General features: G+C 38.8%; 1 protein-coding gene across 2 annotated transcripts in view; it reads left to right on the top strand.

The window, feature by feature from the left end:
• The window catches only part of ADAMTS6 (ADAM metallopeptidase with thrombospondin type 1 motif 6), a 159,395-nt gene extending 147,839 nt beyond the window's left edge, over positions 1-11,556 (top strand). For both annotated transcript variants that reach the window (XM_075021634.1, XM_075021633.1), the window contains 3 exons: positions 165-341; positions 1,580-1,736; positions 7,769-11,556. In XM_075021634.1, the coding sequence (XP_074877735.1) occupies positions 165-341; positions 1,580-1,736; positions 7,769-7,878 (444 nt within the window). In that variant the 3' untranslated portion in view covers positions 7,879-11,556. The remainder of the gene's footprint in view (positions 1-164; positions 342-1,579; positions 1,737-7,768) is intronic.
• The last annotated feature ends 10,336 nt before the right edge of the window (positions 11,557-21,892 follow it).

Here is a 21,892-nt window from a genome sequence, read left to right as displayed (position 1 = left end):
TTTCTAAGAATTTGTAATTATCATTATAATCGTGGGAAAATTGTGATTATAGTTTAATTATAAGACCATAAATATAGTCGTCTGTTTTCCATAACTTTTCTGACAGTTTTATTGACTTTTTACTGAGGTTTTAATTGTTTATTTATATAATTTATTTCTTTTAGTGCACACCAAAGTGTGGCCCAGGATTCAAACACCGAATTGTTCTGTGCAAAAGCAGCGATCTTTTAAAAACTTTTCCAGCCGCGCAATGCCAAGAGGAAAGCAAGCCGCCGGTCCGCATCCGCTGTAGTTTAGGCCGATGTCCTCCTCCTCGCTGGGTTACTGGAGACTGGGGACAGGTAAAATAGTTCATATAAGTATTTATTGCTGTTAGTCTCCTACACATTAGCACCTTCTAAGGATAAGATGTTGCTGTAAGTGGATAAGAGATGGTTCACATGACTGAAACAAATAGCTTCTCCCCTATTTGTCTCAGATTGAAGTGTGGTTCTGAATGATAGTTGTCTGCTGAACTGTGAAGGATTTGCTGACAGCAGTCTAGTTTCTACTGCATGAGTTTGTGTATGCATTTTTTAAAAAATTAAATAGTCCTTATTACAGTTTTTTTGGAAGGGGATTTGGGTGTACAGCAGTGTTGCAAGGTTTAGTATTTTTAAAACACATCTAACTTCCTTGAGAAACATGATTGAAATACAAAGCCAATTCCTGTTTTAGTAGGATACATATATAGCCAGCAAAAAACCTTTGAGATCTAATTTTACATAAAATATACTGAATTACCAGACAGGGAGATAAATTGTTACAGGACAGGCTGAATAGCACTGTCATTATGCAGTATTTATAAATATGATATACTGAGTTTCCTTCTTTCTTTATGTTTTTGCATTTAAATTATGATCAATGGCCTGTTTTTAAAATAATAAATGGATGTTTCAGTTTCTAAGTTTGTTGAGGAATTTGCCACTAATGAAAATGAACCACTTTAGCTTAACTAACTGGGGGACAATCATTCGTGGTATTGCGGTCTAATCAGCCTTTCTTTTATGGTATTTGTTCAGATGCACATTTATGTTAAATTGATATTGTGCTAAAACCACTGTTCAGTTACAGAAACTAAAAAATGTTTTGAAACAGCAAAGTATTTTTGTTTGAAAGATAGTTTCCTTTTCCTTAAAAAAGTCCTCTAGCAGATTTGAATTCTTGTTCTCCTTGGATTTTCTTCTTTATTCTAAAGTGACTATTTCTTTCTTGAAAACAGGCACTTAAACTCAGACATGATATATGAAATAGTGTAAATTATATTCTTATACCTTAATTCTGAACTGTTCAGGGAGCCAACATTGCATTGTGTTTTATTTTCTTTGAAAGACAAGTGCTTGCATATACTGTCAAAAAAGAAAAATTCTAAACTATTTTATGAAAATTATTTTCTTTATTAATCAAATCTCTTTTTCATATGCCTTTTATCTTCAACATTTGTGCATGTGTACCCTTCCTGATTGCTTTCCTGTTATCTTGTTTTATATTTAAAAAACGGATCCAAGTCGTTCTACTTTTTTATCTTTCTTATTTTTAGTGTTCTGCACAGTGTGGTCTTGGGCAACAGATGAGAACAGTACAGTGCCTCTCATACACTGGACAGGCATCCAGCGAGTGTCCAGAAACACTTAGACCTCCGTCAATGCAGCAGTGTGAAAGTAAATGTGACAGTACTCCCATTTCCAACACAGAGGGTAAGTTTGCCATCATAATACGATTTATTCTGGAAAGAGTGAAGTGACGTGGTCAGTGGTACTGCATTAATTTATTAGTAAAAGTCTACATGACATCATCTCTCAGACTGTGATTTTTTTACAATTATTTTCTAATTAGTCATTGTAGTTCAAAGGTGAAGTCAATAAAAACCTAAATACATGTTCTTTGTTTTAAAAACCTCCCTTAAAAATACATAGCCTAAGTCATGAACAAAATACCATTGTTTTGTGTCATTAATTTTCCAGTTTCTTTATTGGTTCAATGGAAATGTCGCTAATAGCAGGGGGAGCATGATATACTTCTCATCCATTGACCTTGTACCTGCTCCCATCAGGGGTTAACTTAAAAATGTAGTGGCAAAAATACTTAATTATATGTTCATTGAAAGACTGGGACCACAGACTTAATGCTACATGGTGCTACATGCCTGTTCTTATACTTTGACTTACTTGTCAGCTTCTTCTAATTAACTTTTAATTTCTTGGATTTATAATGCTGTTTGAAATAATTACAGTGTTTTTTACATTATACAGTCTAAGTTAATCAGATGATTAACTACCTTCATCATAATGTATTTTTGCTAGAAAATATATTAGATAATAATGTCAAAATAAGCTTATTAATGTTTCTGAAAGGCTCCAGATCTGAACTCCTAAATTGTCCAAGCCAACCTATTATCAAATGCTGTCTTCAAAGTAGAATTGGGGTTCTATGCAGTAGAAAAAAAGTTTCCTCATTGACTGTAAAAATTTAGAATAGTTGCTCACCAGATGAGTACATTTCATTTTGGGGGAAAAGGGAAAAGGAATAAAAAATTACCAAAACACACATGTCCAAAAAAAATCAAGAAAGATTGCACAGCAGTAATACTTCTTTTAAAATAGTTATTCCCTAAATTTTGATATTCCCTAAATTTTAGACTACTTGACTGCAATGTCACTAACACCTCTCCTTTTAACATAACTAATTTCTGTGCAGTATATAATGGAGTATCTTTTACATAGGTTCTCCAACTGCTAGAAATTTAATATTCTATTTATATGGAACAAACACTCTGATTTTAAATTTTTAAAAAAGGCAAATATATGCTACAGTCTAGCTGGGTTGGTGTTCATTCAATTCCTACTGTATCCATTCAGGTTTGCACCATAGATTCAAAGTTATCATAGAAATCTGTCAAATGGAGATGTCTGTGATGAAATGGGAGCACACTAAAATCTTCCCAGACATACAATGATGATTCAGTGTGTGAGCACTGTCATTTACGGATTGGAAGTTTCAATTTTAAACAGAGGCTTTAAATCATCCCATATTGTAATTTGAAAAATCTTCATAATAGAATTTTCCTTGGTTATTTTAATTCCCATTTTTATGTTTAGTGCTCTCAAGTAATCTTTACGTGATGATTATCAATCTAGAAAACTTTCTACTCTTTAAAGCTCAGAGGCTAAATGATATTTTATTTCCAAACACAGATGTTGACTTTTTCCAAAGTAAGGAAGGTAATAAAGTGCTTGTAAGTGGGCATGGTTTAGTCCCAGTGTCCTCTTAATTTCAAGATGACAAGGTTATGTTGTTACTTATAGTCATTATGTTAGTAATTCTTCAATATTATCAGGAAAATCTGCTAATCTCCTATAGATGAATACAATCAGGGTTTTTCTATGTGTGATCTGTGTACCCTGGGTGGCTGTGGACTTTACAGTGGAACTGTGCAGAGTAACTATGAGAAGTGAGCCTGTTTGCAATAGTGTTTTTCAGGGACCTACACCTGCACTGGAAAATTTTGGGGATCCACAAACAGAAAATGTTGAAAATCACTTACATAGTATTCCAGATGGACTTCAGCTCTTTGGCCTGCACTCTGAGTGGGCCAGGCATGAGCCAGTTCTTTACTGACAGCCATGCAGCCTAATTAGTGCAGTTAGGAAAAACCAAAGGGAAAAAGGTACAGCACAATCTCTTCCAATAGATGCAGTTCCCAACATGTTGCCACTTTGCGTCCCATTTTTGTTTATGGCCCACATTGAAGGTATTTACTAGAAACCACTGATTATTTGTAAGTGATTCAGTGGCTCAGATGGCTCAAAAGTAAACGTGATGTCAAAGTTCATGTAAAATTTAAATACCTACATCGTTTCAGAAGAATCTTGCTGCAATCCATGAAATACTAAGGGTGCCCTATCCCAAAATTAGACAAAAATTTTGTCTTCACGGTATTTTTTCAATACTTTTGAAATTATTTCTTAAATACATATTCTAATTTATACACATTCCAGAGCTGCTGTTAAGTACTGAATATAAGAAGCACAAACTGAGGATTTGCAGAATAATGTGCATGTGTTGCACATTTTCTGCCTTAAAAAAATCCTCTTAGACACAAGAGGAGCTGACATCCTTTGTGTTAGTGAAGCGTTAGCCTTTAAACAGAGAGGCATATCTTTTTCAGCATACTAGAGATGGAAAGCCTGTAAGATTTCAAGAACTAACTAATCCTAAAGAGCACAACTGTTTTTGGAAAGATAATACTTTCTAAGAAAGAAATATGGGAGTTCTGGTATTTCCTTGTGAATGTGTTTGTGAGAGGGGCATACTGTGCCTGTACACTCGCTTCTGTCTCTCTCCAGGTGCAGTGGGATGTGAACTGTGTATCAATATTTGGGTTTCAGGTAATGAGTCAGGTCTCTCAGAGGGAGGGTTCTGGCCCTTGGGAGTGCACATACGTAGCAGAGCATACCTGCTTGTGCGTGGAGACTTTGTCCACATGCCACCTACTAGCACTGCCTCATGCTTTGGGCCCCACTGTGGGGCAGAAGCAATGTCAGCAATGGGTCATCGGTTTGCAGCAGTGTCAGACTAGCTGAGGGGATTCCCTTCCTATTTCAAACCCCAGCAAACCTCCTGATTCCTTTCACTTGCCAAACTCCAGTGCTCGCAGCCTATGGAACCCATTCAACAATTTATAGACAACTTAATTTTGCTGGCCCAAGATAAGAACACACATGGTTTTGAGGAAGCCTGAGCCACTCTGCAGTGTAATGATCACATCAGTAAAGTTTGGAAGCACTTTCTTTGGAAAGGTACAGGTGGTTTACATAAAATAAGAGTCAAAATTTTGGGGATACAGAAATAATACAAAAGTTACAATACATCTTGTTACATTTTACATCTGCTTTTTGTTTTCTTTACAGTCTTCATTGGTGATTTAGAATATTGTACATGGGGTTTTAACAGGCTGCCACTGCTGAGGGTAACACCTGGAAGTGAACTACAGGCAGCATGTACCACACAATTTGAAATGTATTCAGAATTATTTTATTCTCTTAAGTATATATATGTCTGCTGAGTCTAGACTGCTAAAGGCCACCTGAAAACTATTTTATCAATTTTTATGTCATTTTAGTTTTCCTTGTATTTTGTGGGATATGTCTTTGCAGTCTCTTTAGCTGAAGGCCCAGTGACATTCTGTGATTTTATTACTGTAGCATGATACTTAATATAATGTTGTCTGATCTAGCCACAAAGTTCAGGAAGGGAGAGTTTAATACATGTAGCTTACTGAAACTCATTAACAGTAGTTACTAGGAACAAAAAAGGCTCTGCTAAACCTCTTCCATTCATCCACAGTCCTAGGAAGAATAGGCTACTTCATCAGCCACCATATCTATTTCAAAACTGATTTTTAAAACAGAAATTGTGGGCAACTTCTAGAATATTGTCTCACTGCTGTCCAAATGGCATTGGCTGAACAGGGTCCAGTTTTAGTCAAGAGGAAGAATAACTTAAAGAAACATGAAATGGGATAATTTCAAATCCTAATTCTAGCAAAAACGCAGTTAGTGGCTTTATCTGTATTTAACTAAATACAATGTGTATGAGGGTTATTTTGGGGATTGAGTAAACTTTTTACTTCTCGTCAAGATCAAGTGAACCTTTTTATTCCTCACTTCATTTATAATTCACCATCTGTCTCTCCTATATTCCCAGTCTTCACAAACACAGGGACCTGAAATATTTCTGGAAGATACTTGACCTCTTTTGGGAAGAGTTTTTGAAACTCTGTGAAGCGCAGTGACCATGTGCAATTGCTGATAGAGAAATATGTCTGTTTCAACCAGCTACCCCCAATGTCTTTTCTGCTGGCATCCAACACTGTTTCCAAATGGAGAATTAAAAAATTAGAAAAGTAGTACATAAAACATTGGGTAGGGGGAGTAAAAAAATTGCAATGAAAGCACTGTTTAAATCATTTCATGACCTCTACTTATCTGCCTAAAAGCATGCATATTGCCATTTTCAGAAATACCATTCAGTACAGACCCTGAAGTTCAGCCTCATTAATGCTTTCCTAGGTTCGAATACTAAAAATTCTCATCTGCACTAAACTTGCTATTACAGTATGCTGGCAGCATGAACGCACTGTCCGTAACTACCTGTTCCAGAGCAAAAATAATGTACTAGGAGATGATATGTAGAAGTAAGACAAATAGGAGTAGCTGAATAGTTGTACATACTGATTGTGTTTGTTTCTCTATTACTTTTTTTCTTTTCTTACCTGTTTGGTGTGTCTGTTGTCTCTTTCATATTTGTCTTACAGACATCTCGGAGTCAAGGACTGTTGTTCTGTCAGGCCCTGGAGCAACAGCATCCTGGCTTCCAGTCTTCGCTTCTAGATAATCAAATCAATACAAAATACAATAATGGTCAAAGTACTGCTAGTTCATCTCCTTTTTTATTCACATTTTCTTTATAACTGTTGTAATTTGAGAAAGATTGTAGGCAGAAGCCATTATCAAATGCAGCCTTAAAAGATTAAAAACTTACAGCATTCTTTAAGACAAATCATTTTCTCATTCTTCCCATCACTTAATTTTTCTAATTCAAACTTGTGGGGTTTACTTTTTCTCCGTATATACATCTCTTCCATCTTCCTGCACGTGAAGCAAAGCTCCTTGCCAAAGTCCTATTTAGTATCAGTCTGGAAGGAACTGTGCAAATGCTTTTAACTAAAAACCCCCTATCAGGCATCTATCACAATATTCACTCCAGTGCAAAGGAAATCTGCAGCAGCAACATCTGAGACGTAGAACCTGAGTGTACCCCTGAGCTCTCAGAGAGAGCTGTATCTCCAACTGTATCAGAATAAGAACTGGGTGTGGACCATACTTTTCCAGTCCCTGTTCCCACATTCTTTCCACAGAAAACTGAGCCAGAGGAGAACCACAGCATGTTCCAGCAGTGCTCCTGTAACATACCCCCACAAGTCACTTCAGATACAACCTGTGTGGATGGAAAAGAAGGAATCCTCCCTCCACATGGTTGAGCTCTTGTTCTCCTTCCTGGGAGCGTTGCCTGCCAGTATAAGAAGGGCTGCTGAGGCAGTAAGCCCAGCATACAGGGAAAACAGAACTATGAAAAAAAGCCCTTACATATCTATTACAAGTGTAACAATGGTTTTTCCTCCCGCATAAAAGAAATTGTGGCTGTGTGGAACCAAGCCTAAAGCATAATCTGCCATTCAGTCCATTCACTGAACTCGCACTGTTGGTGCATTTATTCATAACACTCGTTGTTTTCTCCATCCCTGTTATCTGCAATGTACATTCTATTTCAAGGATGCTTGCAAATGCAGAGACATGGTACCAAACAGTGTGAATCGTATTAGATTTTAGATAACCTCTCATGGATGGATGAAATAACTCCTGAAAAAGAAGCTATAAAAATATTGTAAGAAAAATGACTCATTTCCTAGCTCTCTGAAGTGATCTTTTATCCCAATAAATGATAATTCATCCAAGACAAAGTGGGCACACTTCTACATGTCTGGGAGAGAAGCCCTGCAAACATTTTTATGGCTTTTTAAAACATATTGTGTGCACTAGGCTGGACTAGAGAGAGTAGTTACAGAGAGGCAAGGAGGATGGAGAAGCAGCATATTAAATGTCAAAATTTTCTTTGTATTTTAATTTTTATTTCTGATTTTTTTCTGTTTAATGCTCTTAATTATTAGAGTGCAAAGATGTGAACAAAGTGGCATATTGCCCACTGGTGCTGAAGTTCAAGTTCTGCAGTCGAGCATACTTCAGACAGATGTGCTGCAAGACCTGCCAAGGACACTGACCCACAGAAAGCACGAGAATGTGCTTTGTTATTATCATTGTGGAAGAGTGTCCATCGAAGGGAGCCACACAGCGGAATGAGATTGACGTCCTTGCAAATGCATTACCCTGTGGAAAACGTAACCACTGGTCAGCCCCAGCTGACAGGATTTCAATATTATTTTAACTTCTGTGAAGTGGGATTTATTAATCCGAAGTGCTGGACACAGTATAAGGAGGGCATGCCAAATTGGAAAGATCCACACAACACATATAGAATAGCTTACTGTGGAACATTTGTGTTCTTTTGACTAAATCCAATAGTCTGTTTACCTCCTTGGACCATTCAAATAATTTTTATTATGGACTTAGCAATGACACTGAATCCATTTGTATTTAAAACTGTTTCAAATGTAGCTGTTATGACTTGGTCTACTATGGAAGTCAAGAAGAATCAAAAAAAGTTAAGTCATAGCTTAAAAATGTTAACTATTTTATCTCACAACACAGCACCACAATTTAAATTATAAAATGAGCTTGGAAATGTTATTTAAGGAGCAGAAATTTTTTAAAAATGTATTTTTCCTTCATTCCACCTAATTCCTTTTGGAGTAATCCATATTTCCTGAACACTGCTGTGAGCCATATATCTATACTAAATAGAACAACCATGAGGGACTTAGTTTTAAGAGGTGCAACAGTTATTGCAGTGGTGCATGAAATACAAGTGTGCTATGAAATGAAATGAAATCTGTGTTGCAGGTTTATAGCCATCTTACCATTGTACAAGTGAAGCTGACATTTCCACTGAAAGAGAATATGTTTCAATATCATGGAGGAGGCAGACTCCAACAGTGGTGAAGACCATATTGCCAGCTCCTTCACTACTACCGTACAGGTTGCTTAGAACTTACGCTTTGACCCCAGCTCACTTTTGTTTACAACACCAGCCACAAAGAAGAAATCACTTTGTGGGCATCTAGGTCTGGTTTACATGTTACTTTTGATTCTCCAAAACTAAGGAATTCTAGTGCAAAAGATAAGCCTATTGTGTAGTAGCAACAATCCTTTGCAAAGCTGCAAGTTAAAATGGATTCTAGATGTTGCCTTCTTTGATACCATAGCAGAAGGGCATTTGTTTATGAGAAAGAATACGTGAATGTGCAGTTCAGGAGACCACATCAGAGTGGGCAAGGATTACAACCAAAGACTAAACGACTCGTGGAGGTATCTAGGTTCTGTTCAAATGAGAAGTCAAAAGTGTACTTGAGCCAGGAGGCCTGTTGGACTATAAGGAGTAAGGCACACTGGAAAAGGGATGGCTAGAATGAAGTCTGGCCACCTTCACCTAAATGGCCAGGTACATATTTAAAGCTGGACCATATTTAAAGCTAGGGGCAGCTTTCAGCATGAGACTGGAACAAACTCATGCCTCTGGATTAGTAGCTAGAGGCCTTAACTATTCTGCTGCCATACTCCACTTATTTCATATTACCGTATTTTTAATATTCACCAAATACTTTGCATTTTTAAATGTGAAACCAAACTACTTAGGCAAGTCACATTCAAGAATCTACCATAAAGAAGTTAATTGTCATGCTCCTCTTCCCCATCACTTTTCAATAACAGACTCAACAAGGAGATAAGGAAAGTAGGTACTTGTTTATATTAATATATTGTACTTGAACACTTGCCTTTTGCAGCAGGTACTTGATGAATGTGCTTTTGTGTCCAACTATGCCTCCTTTGTTGTAGTGCAATTAAAATTATGTGAACAATAATGTGTTACAAATTCTAACTCAAATAGCACTTTTTAAAAAAAGTACTCTTTTCAGTGAAAAATAATTTCAAAATATCATGAGATTGAAGTGTACCAGTGTATTTTACCAATAACACACCAAATGTGTTGCACACTATTTACTAATGTGAATTAACATGGAACAGTAGATATTGTTAACAGGACTCATGCTATGAAGTCCCCCCAACATACTGACAATCTGTCCGTGGGGTTTTGTGTAGCCCACGTATTCATGGCCATCAAATTCCTGTCATCTGCTACCTCTTACCAGTATTTCCACTTTCGTATGCCTGTGACCAGTGGAATTCCTTTTCAGTTGGCTTGCATGTATTCACATATGCTTATCTGGTGCTCTCATCACCATGTAAACAACTCCTGTTAAAACTGACACCAATAGATAAAAAAAACCCAATCTTTGGGAGTTGCACATAGGGATTAAGGGCAGTATTTAGTCCTTCTCTGTTAAGTGAATCAACTTTCTATATCCTTTTGACAAAACACCTTGGTGCTAGCATGCCCTGGCTAGGTCAAAAATATGAAAGGGAAAGGGGTTGCTATGGCATTCCCTAAGCAAGAGGCCTCTTTGTATCAGGGTCCGGGTTTCGCCAGGGCGTGATTTTGTTTATCAGCTAATGTGTCTTTTCAGCTAACACGAAAAGGGTTTTCTATCTATTCAAAAGAAACCTTTTTTTCTTTTACCTCACTTAGGACATTAAAATTGTAAGGAGTGTTTCCAAAGACACATTTTGCTCTCTTACTGGTGCTAGAACATTAGGGAGTCCGATGTTTACTCTGCAACATAACAGCACTGAGGTTGGAATTTAAAGAACTCCCTGGAGCAACATCAAATTGTATTGTTAAAGGGAACAAAACACAGAATGTATGTGGATTTACAAACTAAGCAATGCTTCAGACTAAGACCGAAAAATGAAACATAATTCAAAGAAAAATAATTAGTTTTCACAGCACAGTTCATTGCTGCTGCTACACTGTAGCCATCTATATAATCTAAGCTAAATAGTGTTATATTCCTAAATAGTGACAAAAGGACTATTTGTATAGGCTATAAATATGACAGGCCTAGAATCAAATAGTAGAATACGAAATGCAGAAATCAATCTGGTGCCAGTTACGTCCACTGAGCAATACTATCAGCTGAAGAAGATCAAAACAGAAAAATCTAGACATAACCCCTCAAGGTGTATACACCCAAAAATAGTCCATTTCGTTAGGAACTTTGTAATGGAGTGAATGTCACATAGATATCCTTAATAATACAGACTGAAATTACCTTTGTATTATTGTGATTAGTTGCTTATTATTTTATACTCAGTATTAATGTGGTACACTGTTACTTTATTATTATTATTTTTGCTTTTGTAAATTATATTCTAATTTATTGTCATGTTTCTTAACACTTGTTCTACATGCATTCTCCTGCTTGTAATGAAAACAAAAATATTGTAACACTTGATGCAGTGAAATTCCACACCAGGCACAGATTTGTTTTTAACATAGATAATTTAGTAAAATAAAACCGCAGCTTTTAAGAATGATACCCCTGGTACAGTTGTCTATTCCCTGACTTACAGTTACTAGAATTCTGTACGCTTAATGTTTGCTTCGTCGGATGCATCAAAATATATATAAGGTGTTTTCTTTCAAGTAACGTCTCTGTGTTATGCTAGAATCCTGTCCTTGGCAGCAGCGATATTTGTCATATATAAGCAAAACAATAAGGAAAAGGAAAAGTCAAGAACATGGTCATGTACATTATTAGATAATATTTTTGCCTAACCAATAACGTAGATTGAGAATGAAATTAATGGCAGCAAACATATCCTGTACTTCTTGGAATGATTTCATTAACAGCCAGTCAACAATAACAATAATAAAAAAATGTCCTTCTTGCATTGAGCTTTTAAGGTTTTATCTGAAGTTTATCTGAAGCCATGATGTTTTTAAATACAGAGAAAAAAGTAATTTCTGAACATGTGGTGCTTAGGTCACTGTTGCTGAGAGATGATTCTTTTCTTACCTGGTGCACTAAAAATATCTTGTATGGAAATCTCTGATAAAGTCCTATGAAATATTTCTTGTTTCTCAGTTAAAATCTAGTTTCTGGTTTAATGAAAATAATCACTCTACTATTATGAGTAAGATGTTAAAGAAAGTACAGAGAATCTTAAATATTTTGATAAGGTGTTTACTAATTTTGGTTATTCATTTTTATTCTATTTACAAATCAGGATTCAAATAACAATTACCTTTAAAGGTACAGGTATTTCTATGTGTGCTATATCACAAAGTTTTATTGCCCTACAGTTGAGAAGTTAAAGATGAAGTAGTCTTAGTAAGTAACAGTCTAATAACTGTTCTTTCTGTCATTCCAAAACTCTGTTGACTTCCCTCCCATACATTCACACTACAGGTTATTACCTGATAGGTTTCCCACTATTGTTCAGTTTTGAGTATTATTCTTCCCCCCTGGAGCATTTGTGCTTTGGATTATAGTGACAAACTGGGTACACTGAAACAGATGCTGTTGTGTTTCCTTCTCTTTTCCTCCTTCTGCTGCCTTAAACCTAACATCACCCATGCTGACTACAGAATTCTTAGCACAAAAAATTCCCTTCAGTCTTCTTAAAATGCAGTCTTCCTGTGCCTGAACTTCCTTCTGGAGCCAACCCTGCTATTATAATTCTGTTATACTTTTTCAGTTTATTTCTGGAGGAAATGGACGCCATTTTTACCAGAGATACTTGCTTTTCCCTTCTCTGATTTCTCTTGCTATATTCCGCAACTGTTCCTTCATCAATGAACTCCCTGTTCTCTCTGAAGCTATCAGATCTACAAGAAGCACTTTTAAATATCCTCTGTAGAATCCTGAACAGGCCTTTGTTATTTTGCTGACATTCTTCTTCTTCTTCTTCTTCTTCTTCTTCTTCTTCTTCTTCTTCTTCTTCTTCTTATTATTATTATTATTATTATTATTATTATTATTATTTCTTATTACTAGGAACTAAGATCCAGGACTCTTCTGTGGAGATTTACTGCAATAGACTTTGGATCAGTCCTGTGAGCCTCATCTGAGTCAGTCAGTCATCAATCTAAGACTCTTTAAGAGAAGGCCATTACTAAGCTGAGGCTGTCATTCTGCAAGAAGTGACACCCTATCTGGCTGTCTTCCCTTCACCACAAACAACAATTAGGTGGAAGGGATGGATCATTTCTTCTGTGTGGTCCCTCCAAACTTTGTCCTAGACAGAATGGTGTAAGAGCATCTGCATGCAGTAATCAGGATGGAATCCCAAACAGATTTATAAGGGCTCAGTCAGCCACAGAACAAGGTTTGCTACAGCACTAGTGACTTGGTAATTTCCCAAGTATATTTGGCCGAGCTAAAGGCAGGGAGTTCATGTCCAGTTTAGGAAACCAAGCCACTCAGAATGCAGTATGGTGTGCTTTTAAGGATAGTACGTCCCTTAAACTGGCATGTTACCTAAGCACCACATATCATTTATTTTCTTCTATTTCTGCACAGGACTGACATTTTCATTGAGCTGGACAGGCTACAGGACACATAGTTTATGCTCAGAGGTCATATAGCTGCCAGTCAAAAAATTACTGAAATCTGGCCTGGAAAGGACATAAGTATGTATTTCTGCATTAAGAGGGGGAAGATGCCATTTCTATAAACAGGAAGCCCTTTTCAGAGAAGACCTAGCAAGCTCACTAAATAAATAATCTCACTTCTTTAGTAATCATGTTTGGAACAAATTCATCGGATCACAGCTTGAGCTAGAAAAGGAAGTGTTTTGGAAGCTAGAAGTGAAGGCTCAGCCAGAGAGTGCTCCAGGCTTTGGTTGCTATGACCACCCAGAGGGATCAGATTTGGCCTGGCTGATAAGGGTTAAGCCATAGCTTTTGGAAATTGGATTTCTTCAATGCTAAGCACATCAAAATCAGTGTATTTGTTTACTCTTCTCCCCACCCTCCCTTGACATGAAAGTCTTTATAACTGTACACACTCTCGCAATGTTTATAACATAACAAAATTATTGTTCACATTGTTTGAAAACCTGTCTTGCAATTTGATTTATCTTTTGCAATGAAGAGCAGTATTCTGTGTGGGATTCAAGATCTCCCTCCCCTTGGAAGCAGATTGGTACTGAGTAACGCTTCATGTGCAAGTAAGCTGAGGTAACAGTTGTGCACATGTGGGAACGTCTTCCAGTTATATCTTTATGGAAAGACGTGGACCCTCGAGTTAACTGGAATTTCAGGAGACAAACTTCAGTTAAGAGTGTATTTTAAGTTATTATTGCCACATTTGTTCTGAGGTCAGCTATGCTTTACAAGGCAAATAATTTTACAGAAGCACAGTGCACTTAATAGGGTCACTCCCTTCTAACATCTTTGAATACTGATCAGAGACAGGGTCAGGGCCTCACGCACACACAAAAATGTGTGTTTGAAAAATTTGCAGTCCATTTCCAGGATGCTCTTTTCCATTCCTCAGAATCCACACACTGGGACAGGTCTTCTCTTCCCTCCATCATCTCCCTCTGGTGACTGCTTCTCCTTATTCTCGCTGCTTTCACGCGTCTGTGGATCTCTTCTTCAGTGTACAGTACTGCTGTCTTTGGTCTGATATTTCAATGTGAATGTTATTAAGGGTTTTCACATCTGTAACTTAACACGGCTGCATGTTAAAAACGCTAATTTTAGGCTGGTTTTGTGAATTATTTATTGAAGTGTAAAAATGAATATAAAATCTAAATAACAATTTAAAGAAACAAATGCTAGAGATGCCTTAAGGTTTGAGTGGGGTTTTTTTGGTTGTTTGGTTGGGTTTTTTTCCAAATAAGATACCAGGTAGAGATAGTTTTTCACTTTTTTTTCTACCACAATAATTTAAGACTCCCTTAAGATGCTTTTTCCTGTTACGAAAAACACTGAGTTAGGAGCAAATATAAACAGAGGGAACTGAGCGTCTCTTTTGGTCTCTCAGATTCTCTTTCACATTTAGCTTTTGCTATTGAAATGCACTATCAAAACAAGACCTTCTGTGGCAAAAAGGAATCTCAAACATCTCACTTGGCCTTTCTGGCTCAAAGTTTCCTTAGAAGTTTATTTACCTAAGATAAAGTTACATTGTTGAAACCATCCTGTCAATTAGCAGATAACATTTAACTTCATGTATTATTCTTCACAAGCATTTTGTCAAGGATAGGGCTGGTAACTGAGTTTCTAGGGAGGAGGGGAGGTATGACAGCTATAATTACATGTATCAATTAACTGTGTCTTGGTCAGAGTGCTTGTGAAATAGAGTACAGAAGAAGTACAGAAGTATTTCAGTGAAAGGGGGGAGGAATTTAAGTTACATTTTGTACCAGCCGCAAAGGGAAAAACACAAGGGAAGAATCTTCCATCTTGGGATTTTCAGTGAGATTTAAGAATTTGGCTCAGCTTTGGTTGCTGCCTGCAATCCTTGGTAAAATGTTTGTAAAGCTAACAATTCAGGAATTCAGGAGGATGGCCTGAATTCTATTAACATGGATTTTTTTTTAACTTTCTTATCCCAATCAGCCTAAGAAAGGTCTCAAGTGTTAAGGCAAACATCCTTTTGTAAAGTATCCCCCCACCAGCTTTGTGAAGTTGCTATGCTGCTTTTGCTACTTCTTGCAGCTATGATGATCACGAATTTTAATGAAAGAAAAACTGCTGGGTTTGGGGGCTTGATTTCATGGCTGTGGAGGTGTCCCCTCACTCCCTTTCTCCTCTAGATGTAAAACTCTGCCATGTGGCTCTTCTTCCCCCGGTATGAGCAAAACCCATTTTCTGGCACCACAGACTCACTGGCTGCTCCTGGGCACTCCCAGGCTGTGGGGCAGACGCTCAGTAAAACAGGTGGATGCGGCTTCAGACGTTGCAGGTGCCTCTCTGCCTGTGGCACCTTGGACCGCACTGCATCGCATCGGTTTCTGTGGAACGTGGCCTTCCCGTCACCCAGCACGCACGGCGGGGACAGGCTGCGCTCAAGAAACGCGCCCTTTCCAGGTCATCTCCCAAATTCAGCCAGCAGCCTCCTCTTAGCCTTCCTGCCTACAGCACCGGCTGTCCCTCAGCCCTTTTGGGGAGCCCGGCTGTGGCCCGTGGCAGCTCAGAGCCGCAACCGGGACAGGGTGCTGGTGTGAGCAAGTCTGTCATGGGGCCTGGCGCGGGCTGGGGGTTGCCCTGGTCGCTCGCGTGTGGTGTGGAGAGCTGCTGAGCTCCCAGCTGTGACGGGTCTCCGCCGCAGGCGGCTGGCACCCGAGGGGAGGCCGAGAGCTGGGCGGGGGTCGGCTGCCCACCGGGAAGCCCCAGGTCTGGGGAGCGCCCTGGGTAAGGAGCAACCGTGGCCTTCGCCAGCTGCCCCGGGCCGGGCGAAGCAGCAACCGCCGCCTGGCATCTGGCTCGCAGCAGCTGCCTCCTTGCGTGGAGAAGCGGAGGGGATGCCGCAGTGAGCGGCCACGCAGGTCCGAAGGGAGGAGAACCCGCGTGTGAGCAGGAGGGCTGGAGCTGAGGATGGAAGGCCAGTGGTGGGGCCGGGGGAGACACGGTGGGGCCGCGGCTCTGGGGCGTAGGCATCGGCGGGGCCGCTCGGGGAGGGAGGGAGGGAGGGAGGCCGCTGGGCTGGGAAAGCTGCAGAGGGGACGGGGGGTAGGGAGGGAGAGCGGGGTCATGAGAGGGAGTAGGGCAGCTGGGAGGGCATGAGGGGCTGAGGAAATCTCAGGTGGCAAGGGGATCCTGGGGCAAGGGTTGGAGGAATTGGTGGATACCACAGGTCCCAGCCAGAGGTGCCCCTACAGCAGAGAGGAGATGGCTCCCGTAGGTGGACGGAATGTACGAGAAACTTGTAGAAAAGCCATGAGCTTGGAGAGGCCAAGGGGATTTCCCTTGCAGAAGTTCTGTCCTCAGGATGGAGAGTGGAGGGCCCATGCAGGGACTGTGGAGACAGAGACACCCTTGGTCAGTTTAATCCCTTCAGTGAACTCCTGAAATGCTATATGTACTATTAAAAGAGAGAAGCTGTGACTCTCTTGGTGACTTGCAGCAGTGAGCTGAACTCTATACCTCTTTGGATAGCCTGTTTTAATCAGCTATGCTGTATTTAGCAGTTGAGTGAACTGCAAATGATCATGAAAAGTAGCAGTTGCAAAAATGATGTCCATAAATCTGCCTGCCGCAAAGACAGCAGCATTCTTCAATGCCAGATGCTCCCTGAGTCCTGTGTAATTCTGCTGAGCTGATGAACAAACACTTACAGCGTGTGTTGACTCTCAGCTGGTCATCAGGATAGTGAAGAGCTGCCAAGAGGTATGTTGCTTATTAACAGTCTGGGACTGAAAGCCTTCAAAACAATAAACCCTGAATCTCCTTTAAAAATAAAAGGGTAAGAGAGCGGTAACATGTTTTGGTAAACTTTGGACTGAAATTTTGATCATTCCTCTGTGGCTTGAGCAACTTGATTACAAAAGCAGTCACCTTGCATAGGGTGTCCAGAGTTGTGCAATGGAGTGCTGTGGTTACATGTAAAATGTCAGCTTGGTTTTGCTTGTGTTTTCCTTATTATTCCATGTGTGTCATTCAACAGTGTATGTTTATCTTTATTTTGATCAAGGTCATGCTGTTCTTGGAGGTTGCTTTTAATGGCCCATACTTACCTGGACTTTGTCTATGGAAGTTTGGAAAAGGATGCACAGATGAATAGTCAGCCCTGCTGCTCAAAAATCTTGAGCCAGGATCTGAAAAAAACCATGAAACTGTCTTTGGGAAAAAACCACCACCAAACCAACACCAAACTTCTGAGTTACTATTCTCTTATTAGCCTTTTTTTAAGCCTTATGGTTTACTTGTTTCACATTTTTCCCCCGCTGAATACTGAAGAAAGCTAGAAAATTACTTTTTTAAGGGTGAGAGGAAACATAGAAACCTCAATGACTAGATTCATGTAATTGCAGTAGAATTCCAGTAGAAAACACAAATACTGTCAGACGTTACAAAATTACAAGGGTTAGCAGGATAAATATCCCATTCTGATCAAAAATGGAACACTCACTACACTTTTTAGGAAGTGTCATTTATACTTATCTTTCTCAGTGAAGGCAACTGTTTTATAAAATTTTAAGCTTTGATCCACATTTTATAAAAATAATGACCTGACAGTGAAATGCTGCTTACTTCTGGGTCATTTCAAGGGATTGTCCTCCAGGTGAAAACTGCCAGGGCCCAGGGGTATTCTGGCCACATTCACTTTGTCTCTAACATCTGTGATCCGCTACGAAAGAGAAGGATGCAATAGTAGCTCTATACTAAGTAAACTCTCAACAACAATCTAGCAGCATCCTGTCTTGCTTGTATTACTTTTTTCATGAAGGTGCCCAGCAAACCTGAACACATGGTCTGCTGAAGGACTCCTCGAAGAGTACGAAGGTAATGTTATCTTCATGGTACAAAAGTCTTGCTCTGCCAGAGAATATGAATCTGGCACAAAGTCAGAAACCTGATAATTCATAACTAGCTTTGAGTGCACATACACAAAACCAGTGCCTTTGGCTTCCTGATGTTGCCTCTCTATTGATATTACTCAAAGCTGCCTGGACAGTCAGTTGTATGAATTCCCATTTGGGCTGTGTTTTTTTCTTGTCCAGATACTTACATTCTGAAATGAAGGATGCAAAATGTGGCTGCCTTTGTCTTGGTACCACAGTATCAGATATAGTACATCACAATATAATAATCCTCCTCACAGACTCATTCTTAGTCAAGGGCTCAGTTAATTACATCGTAGAAATTTGCCCAGTTGAGACTGTAGATACATCTGCTATAAGTACTTGCAGAGCAGCATGAAGCTGACATAGCATTGTTCCCAATCAATTTTTAATCTGAAAAATGCACTTTTTATTAAAAGATTGAGAAACAGTGAATCTTGGACATCAGTAAATGTAACGAGTAAAGTATGTATAACTAATTACAGCACTTATTACAATGCAAATGCTAAAAATCTTGAGAAAATTTAAAAAAAACCACAATGACACAATTTAAAATAATTTCTAGTAAATAAACATGGAGAAAGACCCTCAAACTAAAACATCTTTTGCTGTTTAGAGGCAGATAATCCAGTCTTAGTCCAGCGCACAAATTTGATTTACAGTGCATTTCAAAATATTTATCTTCTTTTTAGGGTTTCCATCACTGCCTAAGCCAATAACCTGCTGTGTTTGAAAATGTCTGGGCAGTAATTGTCATTGTTTGCAAAGCTATTTTGGAAAATAGTGAGCTTCGTGGCATTTTGTAGATTTAAGGAATGCAATTACCAACATTGTATACATAATCCAAGTGACCTTCTGGCTTCAGAAGCTCAAACCCACAGGAAAAAAGTTTAACAACAGCAAAATGTTTGTTTAATTTTTCTTCTGTAGTTGGTCAGTCATAGGTGGATTATGTTATAGTCAGTTTGGCAAAAATGTGATTAGTATAACAATTCCATATAAGTACATAACAATGTTGAAGTAAATATACAAGGAAGAGTATGATTTTTCTGGGTGGATAGTCTGACCCATTTTCATATGTAGGTATTTGATGAAGGACTATGCTGATATGATGGTATCTGGATGCTCCTGTGATTCATCCAAAATGATTAACAAATAGTTGGAAGCCTTATTTACTTTCATAGTTTTCTGAAAACTTAACAAAAAGGAATATATTGAACTCTTTATCTTATATGTGAATATTTTAGATAAAGTACTGAGTTTCCTTCAGTGTTGTTAGTTACAAACTGACAGAGATCTTGTCCAAATTAAGTATTTTGCCTCCTTTTTGTTCTGCTTAAGTTTCTTTTGCAGCCTACCGTGTGGTTACGGAGTGAATATACTTTTCTGATAGGCAGCTGTTCAAGAAGTGATGGGGGTGAGGAGATTTGAAGAATGTCTTGGAATTTCAGTTCAAATTTAAAAAAAAGAGCACAAGCAACATTTCTGACTAAAACCAAAAATTACAAGTAAGTCTTTAAAAGCTGCTAGCAGTTTCCTTTAAAAATATATACATGCACAAGAAAAAGTCACAAAGCATTGTTTGGAGAAACAATTCTGAAATAGAAGTTTTCAACCATGACACATATATTGCATAACTAACATGCAGTTGCAGTTTATTGACAACAGAAAAATGTCAAACCCACTTAGGGTCTCCCTTCAGTCCCCCCTTCTTTCCTCCTTGACTGATTTTACTCTTAGCTCACTCTGTTCTTTAGTGGATCTTGATGCATTTTACAGAAATCAGTTAGTGCTTCAGAAAGTTCACCAGCTTTCCCCAAGATCATGTGTAAATGAGCATACACAGTCACCAAGGTATTTATTCACTGATGATCACATAAGCATTGCATCCATGTAATACGCAACCTTTGGGAATTTCCAGCTGTATCTTATGCTACCTTATCACAGGTATATTCTTCTGTTAAAGAGGAATTTTTGAAGAGCTTGGGAATGATTTTTTTTGCCAAAAGTTACCTGTCACTCCCATTTTGAAAACTGGCCTGGCCACTAGCAGTCATATTTCAACCTCAAAAGTTATAAGCATTTTATTCCATCCATACCTGGAATGAAGTGCCAAATTATGTAAGTTGCATGTTATGAAATTTATTTTAACATTCTCCAGTCTTCAGACTAGGTACAAGTTTCCTCATGATTAGCAAGAACCAATACAGTGTCATAGGGTGTGTTTACACTGCTTTCTAGTTAATGTGAAATATATTTTTTTTTACAAATATTTTTTAACAGAACTACTTTGTCTCAGAATAAGATCATTCTAAAATAATCCTTTACCTGTTATGGGCTTTGTGTCACATGATGTATCTCAAGGTACTCAAATCAATGAGTTCAGGGTGGGTCACACACTTGACTGCCTGTTCCTATGTCTGGACAGTTTTTTTCCTCTCTGCTTTCAAGTTCAACTCCGGATTGTCCCTTCTCCCTAAAAAGAAACAAATCTCACTCCTGATGCAGCTTTAAAATGTCTCTACAAATACTGAGCTCACCTTTCTGTTCTGTGTGATCCACAGCAGCTCCTCTGTTACCTTTACAAAGAGCCTGCTCTAGGCAAGGAGTAACTCTTACATTTGTGCCTTGTTCTGTATGTATAGAAGTCTGCAGAGGCAGACACAGGGGCAGTGATGACACAGAAAGGAGGGAATGCACTTGCTGAATCGGCTTGCAGTGGAGGGGTTTCCTGTTTCATGAAGCTCTGAGACAGTAATTCTGTATGACTAACCCAAAAGGCATATGGGAGGTGAATTGGTAATACATGTGAGATGCAGTACCGTGTTAGCTTAATTTACAAACACTTAAGATGTTGCATTGAAATAGTCTCTATGATGTATTACTCCACCCGGTTTGGTGCTGTCATCGCAGGTGTGAGAAATGCCATATACAAACAGATTTTGGACTGTATACAAACAAAGTCAGGTACTTGTACATTTGGAAATAAGAGAATCCAAAAAGCCAGTGCAACAGAAGTAGAGTTAGAATTTCTTCCCCTCGAGGTCCTGTGGGTGCTTCCTCTGCTACTTTAGGTCCATGAGGGAACTGACTTCTTCATCGTCACCACTCATCCTCCAGCTAGGCATTGGAAAATGCAGAAAGGTTTGAGTAAGTTTGGAAATTGTCTGTGAATTCTTTGCTCAGAGTTTTGAGAAACCATTAGTCCTAGGTAATCCCAGGCACTTTCTGAAACTAATAGAAGTAGCTGTCAGGCTGTGAAGTGGGTTGATCCACAGCTCTTACAGTTCCTCTCAAAACTGCCTTTACATGGCTGTCCCTGTTGGGTGGCTTCTGAAGAGAAGGTTAAGGAGTGTTGTTGATAGGGTCCTTGATGCTTCCTTTGTGGTTTGGAAGGGTGTTTCTGGAGTTGCTGCTAGAGCAATTCTGTCTGAAGGAAAGCTGAACCTCTTGATGGTGTTCCTGTGACTTGGGGCTGGAGCATACAATTCTAGTGAATAGGAATTTGCTCCCAAATCTTTTTTGGGAAGTCTTTGTGCTGCTCTCATGAGTTTATTTCTCAAAGTGATAAAGCAGTCCACAGCAATGCTTGGATTTCCCAGGGGATGTTTGATATCTGGAGCTTTGAAGAGTAGCAAATCCATGGAGCTCATGGGGATTTTTGTGGAGCAAGCGACCATGTTTATTCAGTTCTAGACATT

The sequence above is a fragment of the Buteo buteo genome, chromosome Z (assembly GCF_964188355.1).
Source record: "Buteo buteo chromosome Z, bButBut1.hap1.1, whole genome shotgun sequence".
Taxonomy (NCBI): domain Eukaryota; kingdom Metazoa; phylum Chordata; class Aves; order Accipitriformes; family Accipitridae; genus Buteo; species Buteo buteo.
Note: the sequence above shows the minus strand (reverse complement) of the source record. Positions and strands in the feature narration are given on the sequence as shown.